This window comes from Phaethon lepturus, unplaced genomic scaffold (genome assembly GCF_000687285.1).
Source record: "Phaethon lepturus isolate BGI_N335 unplaced genomic scaffold, ASM68728v1 scaffold7875, whole genome shotgun sequence".
Classification (NCBI taxonomy): Eukaryota; Metazoa; Chordata; class Aves; order Phaethontiformes; family Phaethontidae; genus Phaethon; species Phaethon lepturus.
In genome coordinates, this window is record NW_010542586.1 from 399 (window position 1) to 5,182 (window position 4,784).

Here is a 4,784-nt window from a genome sequence, read left to right on the forward strand (position 1 = left end):
GGCTGAATATTAAATAAAAGATTTGACTTTTATTTAAAATAAAATGCATTTGTACATAGTCTTGAAACCACAGACTACAGGAACGCAACACTGGTTATTCCTCGGCGTTAGGTGGGGCAGGAGATTCCTCCCCGTTAGCGTTAGTGCGGTGCCGGCTTAACGAACGGGGAGGTCCCGGCCCCAGGTATCAGTTATCAACGGTATTGTGGCACAGCTTTGAAATCCCATTTAACTTAGATAAAAATTTACTGGGCTGAAATGGGCTTTTTTGTTGTTTTGGGTTTTTTTTTTCTTTTTCTTTCTTGGCTACTCCCCATACTCCTTACAGGCATACTATAGTTAACGCTGATACACCGGATCTATGCAATATTCTAGCTGGCTTGTGAGACTAGTTAAAAAAACTGTACAATTTTATAAAATTTGTGTTTTTTACATTAGTTACACAAAACCTATACTTCATAGACCTTTACTTCATATTGTAATGAAAAAGTTTGCATATCATAGGCAGAACAGTGACTATGCTGGGAATACTAAAAGTGTCATAATACAATACGGTGTAAAAATAAAATAAAATTAAAAAAAAAGACAATATAAATGATTATCAAAAGGCAAGTTAACAAACGAAACCAAGCTATAACAGACTAACAGAAGATCTTCTTTGAGGCCACACGCAACTATCTTCAAAGTCCTGTCAGGCACCTGTAGCAGTCCCGGTGCATGTAGTGTGAAAGGAGAGATGGCAATTCTACTTATGGGTAGGACGACTTCGAAACAGGTCAAATGTACAGAATAAAAAACACAAAAAAAAAGAAAGAAAACACTCATGCATTAAACATGATAAATAGACTTCATATAGGTTAAGCCCTGGATGGCTTTACGAGAAGATGGCTTAGAGTTCTCTTAGAAAACCGGCTATTTTAAGTCAGTCAAATCTTATCCTGATCTGCCCATCAGATTCTGTACCTAAAGGCCAGCGGCAGCATCCGGCCCAGATACGGACTTGTTATAGCAAATTAACAGAAGTGCTCATTAGTGCACACAGATTAACTGGTCTGGTAATGCAAAGATTTTCATGATAAAAAAAAAAAGATACATTTCAAGCTTACTTTATTAAGCAGCGTATCTCAAAGAACAGCTTTTTAAAGTTAAATATTAATATGGCCATGGGGATTCCTCTCGGTGTACAGTACATGGGACTCACACCCAACCACTGGTCAGTTTGTAGAACATCTCTTCATCTAAACTCTCATTCTGGTCTTTTGCTCGCGTCGACAAGAAGATGTAGCCGCCGATGAACTCGTGAACCACTTTGCAATCCACCTCCGTGCAAATGAAGGACACCCGGACGTCGTCTGCAAACTCCACCGTCACCTAGAGGGCAAAAACACAGGGGCTGGCCTCACCCGTGCCTTCCCGGAGGACTTACACTGCCGCATGCTCTTCCCTTCTCATTTTGCTTTTCTGTTAAACCGATGACGTACGTATTATGGTACGTAAACCAATGACATCATCACGTTTATTGCAATTTCATTGTAAATGACGATTTGGACTCGATGATCCTTATGGGTGCCTTCCGACTTAAGATATTCTATGATTCTATGATGCAATGACTATTGTTAAAATGTTTAGATACAAAAGTACCTTTTATTGCTTTTTAAAATAATTTAGTTTGGTTTTTATTTTTTCTTTTATTTATTTATTTTAATTATCATTACACCTTTTATTCTCCTATGACTCAGAGATAATTACCTGAGTAATTTGCACCTCTCAATGGTGAGCACGTGGCGACATCCTCTTTGCTTCAAGAGAAGCAAGAGACCGGGCACAGACCTCTCGAGGGCTGGAATTTCTTTCCAGTTTTCCCTGCGAGGGTATTCTGGTTTTGTAAGTTGAAATGTTTTATGGGGGCTGGGGGAGCTCGTTTTGGAGTGACTGAACAACAGACCATCCATTTACTGATGCCCGTTATTTTTTGTGTCCCCACATCAGTGACAGCTCTGCGGGAGGGAGGGGGATTCCCAGCAGAGTATCCCAGCTGAATAATCGGGATATCGAGGCTTGCAACTGGGTCAAAACAAAGACTCTGAAGCAGAGAGGAAGCTGAATAATTTCTCCAGCAACTCTTAATGAGCCGCAAACCGCAGGAGAACAGCCTTCACGTATCCCTGGCAATTTTCAACGGGTGTTGGGCTGAAAAGGAGCACAAAAAGTTTGTGCACCCAAACGTAACGGTTGGGCAAAAGCCCGTCCCGGAGCCTAGCGAAGGCTCCGCTGTTCTCACCACTTGCATGGAAGCCTGAGCTGTACTGCACATAAAAGGAGTTCTAGTACGGATAAGGCCCAGTACATTGCGGTTACTGGTTAGGATCACGCCTGAGCATGGGTTCTGAAGTTTGATTTTATTTAGCTGCCTTTGAGTGGGTGTTCGGAGAAAATCATTACGCGTTACGTGTGCAACCGGCTGTGTTAAAGAAAGGTTCAGGTTTGTTTTCTTCTTTTTAAGGGTCATACTCGACTCTACCAGCAGCTAGGACAAGCTCTGCTAGATCTCCACGGAGGGTGGAGAAGGGAGGAGGAAAAACTCTTATTACATGAACGCAGCCGGATGGGACACGCTTTAGACAAGAGTGATGCGAAAACTTGACTTTTTAAAAGCCGACTTGCAAAGTCAACTTAACCCCCGCCGAGAGCAGTGCCCCTCTCCCGTAACGGGAGCGGGGGAAGCGACGGAGGTGCAAGACCCCGGCTCACCATTTTAATCTCCCAGTTCACGTTCCACTGCTTCATGTTGCTGACCCGCCAGGTTTTGACGGCGTCGCCCGTGCTCGCGTCCATCCGTATCAGCCGGTTGTAGGCGATGCCGATCAGCTCCTCCTTCTTGCCGCCCTGGAACCTGCGACGCGGCGAGGGGTTAATAAACGCGCGCCTGCGACACTCGGCTGCGCGTGCTAAATCCCGCAGCTGAGCCCGCTCCTAACACCGTGTTTTGTTGGTCGGTGCAATGAACGCTTTTAGTTTCAGCTCTGGCGCAACTCCCGCAGCGACGGCTGCGCTGCGTATTTAACGTATTCTGCGTATTCAGTCACGAAATTGCCCCTCCTCTGCCCAGCAGACCCACTGACCTTGCGATGAAATGCGTGATGCCGAACTCCGGCAGCGACTGCCAGGCTTGAATAAACCGCATCTTCGCCTCGATGAGACTCATCTGAGCGACGTTCTGGTGGGCTTCCAGGATGCGTGCCGTGATCTGCGGGCGGCGAGACACACCAGCTTTAGGGCGAGGGGGCTCGTTAGCGGCACAGCGGGTAACGATTCCGGAGGCGTTTGGGAGCCAGCGCGGTTACGAACAACGCAGCTGATCGATCATTTCTACCCCGAGGTCTTACGTCAGCTGCGACCGCCCAAAGCCCGCGACCACGGCTGATAAACGTGGAGCTGCTCTTGCTTCGTATCTCCAGACATATAAAAGCAAATATAGATCTGAGCTGTCTGGAGGCAAAGAGCCGCTCGGGCTCCGTTAGTTTAAGACGCAGGATGTGAGCAAACGGCGGGGCAAATTTCTGGTGTAGGGTTTCTAGTTTCGCAGCATAAATCACCGGGGGCCATTATAAAAACCAAACAGGGTCCAAGTTTCTCGGGGAGGGTGTGGGTTTTGTTAGTTTTTTCATTGCTGCTCCCCAAATCAAAGGGGTTCTAGGCTATTTTAAGTTTTATCTTAAATTTATCTTAATTTTATTGTTGCTGTCACTTACCAAGTCTCTTACATAGCCTGGCTGTAGATGGCAAGGCGAAAAAAAAAAAAAAAGAAAAGGAGGCAGAAAGAAAAAAAAGCAATCAGAAATATGGCAACAAAGCAAAGAAAAAGTGTAAATTAACTGCAAACCAAAGTTCAAGCAAAAAAAACCACATGCACATTTTCTTAGGCAGAAAAGCAGCCAAAGTGAACGTAAGGGCGGAGAGGGGACAAGCGAGCAGAGATTCGCCCCTCGCGCCGGCCCTGCCTGAGCACCGGTGCGGTCCCAGCTTGCCGGCGTCATGTGGAGATGGTTTTGTTCCCGCTGGTGGATGGAGAGGGTGAAGCTGCCCCAATTCTGAGAGGAGAATTTTCGGGTCCCCACACTCCTCCCCACGCCTCCGCACAAACTCAAACCCACCGGCTGGCCCCGAGGAAGCCCAGCAGCTCGCGACGGCCCTTAGCTCAATAGCTCCCGTTACCCGAGACACGCAGGGAAGCGACGGGGATGCTGCTGGGCGTAACGCGCGGCTGGAGGGTAACACCAGCCGGAGGGCGGGCAACCCCGGGGGCTTCCTGGGGATGCGTCTGCCCCTGCGAGCCGGCTGAATGCCGCTCCCACGCCGAAGCCCGGCAAGGCACCCGAGAGCTGTGAATGTGTTTATTTTGGGGGTTTGGGGTTGGTTTTGGGGTTTGTTTTTTTTTTTTCATTTAGGGTTTGGCACTCCCCAAAGCCAACCTGCCAACCCTGCGCTGCTGCAGGAGCACGTGGAGACAAACACCCCCGGTGGGTCGGGGGCTACTGCAGGACCAAGCGCTGCTTTAAATCCTCCAGCCAGGCCCACGGCCAGTTCCCATTTCGGCACCGTGCGTGGGCTGCGGGACCGCCTCTTCCTCCTCATGCCGTGCCGGGGCGCGGAGGGACCCTCACAGCCGAATTCCTTGCATTCCCGCAGCCTCCATCCCCCTGTCCCTCCCAGCGTGTGCCGGCACGCGTGCCGCCGGCAAACAGCCTCTGCGGCTGCAAGCTCTGCCCCCCGCCCGAAAGGAC

At 48.6% G+C, this 4,784-nt stretch overlaps 1 protein-coding gene across 1 annotated transcript in view; it reads right to left on the reverse strand.

The window, feature by feature from the left end:
* Nucleotides 1-794: 794 nt before the first annotated feature.
* Nucleotides 795-4,784, reverse strand: part of FERMT2 (fermitin family member 2) — a gene marked incomplete at its 5' end in the record, with an annotated part of 19,292 nt that continues 15,302 nt past the window's right edge. The window contains 4 exons of the mRNA XM_010288072.1: nt 795-1,371; nt 2,752-2,893; nt 3,123-3,247; nt 3,753-3,773. Coding sequence (XP_010286374.1) covers nt 1,198-1,371; nt 2,752-2,893; nt 3,123-3,247; nt 3,753-3,773 — 462 coding nt within the window. The remainder of the gene's footprint in view (nt 1,372-2,751; nt 2,894-3,122; nt 3,248-3,752; nt 3,774-4,784) is intronic.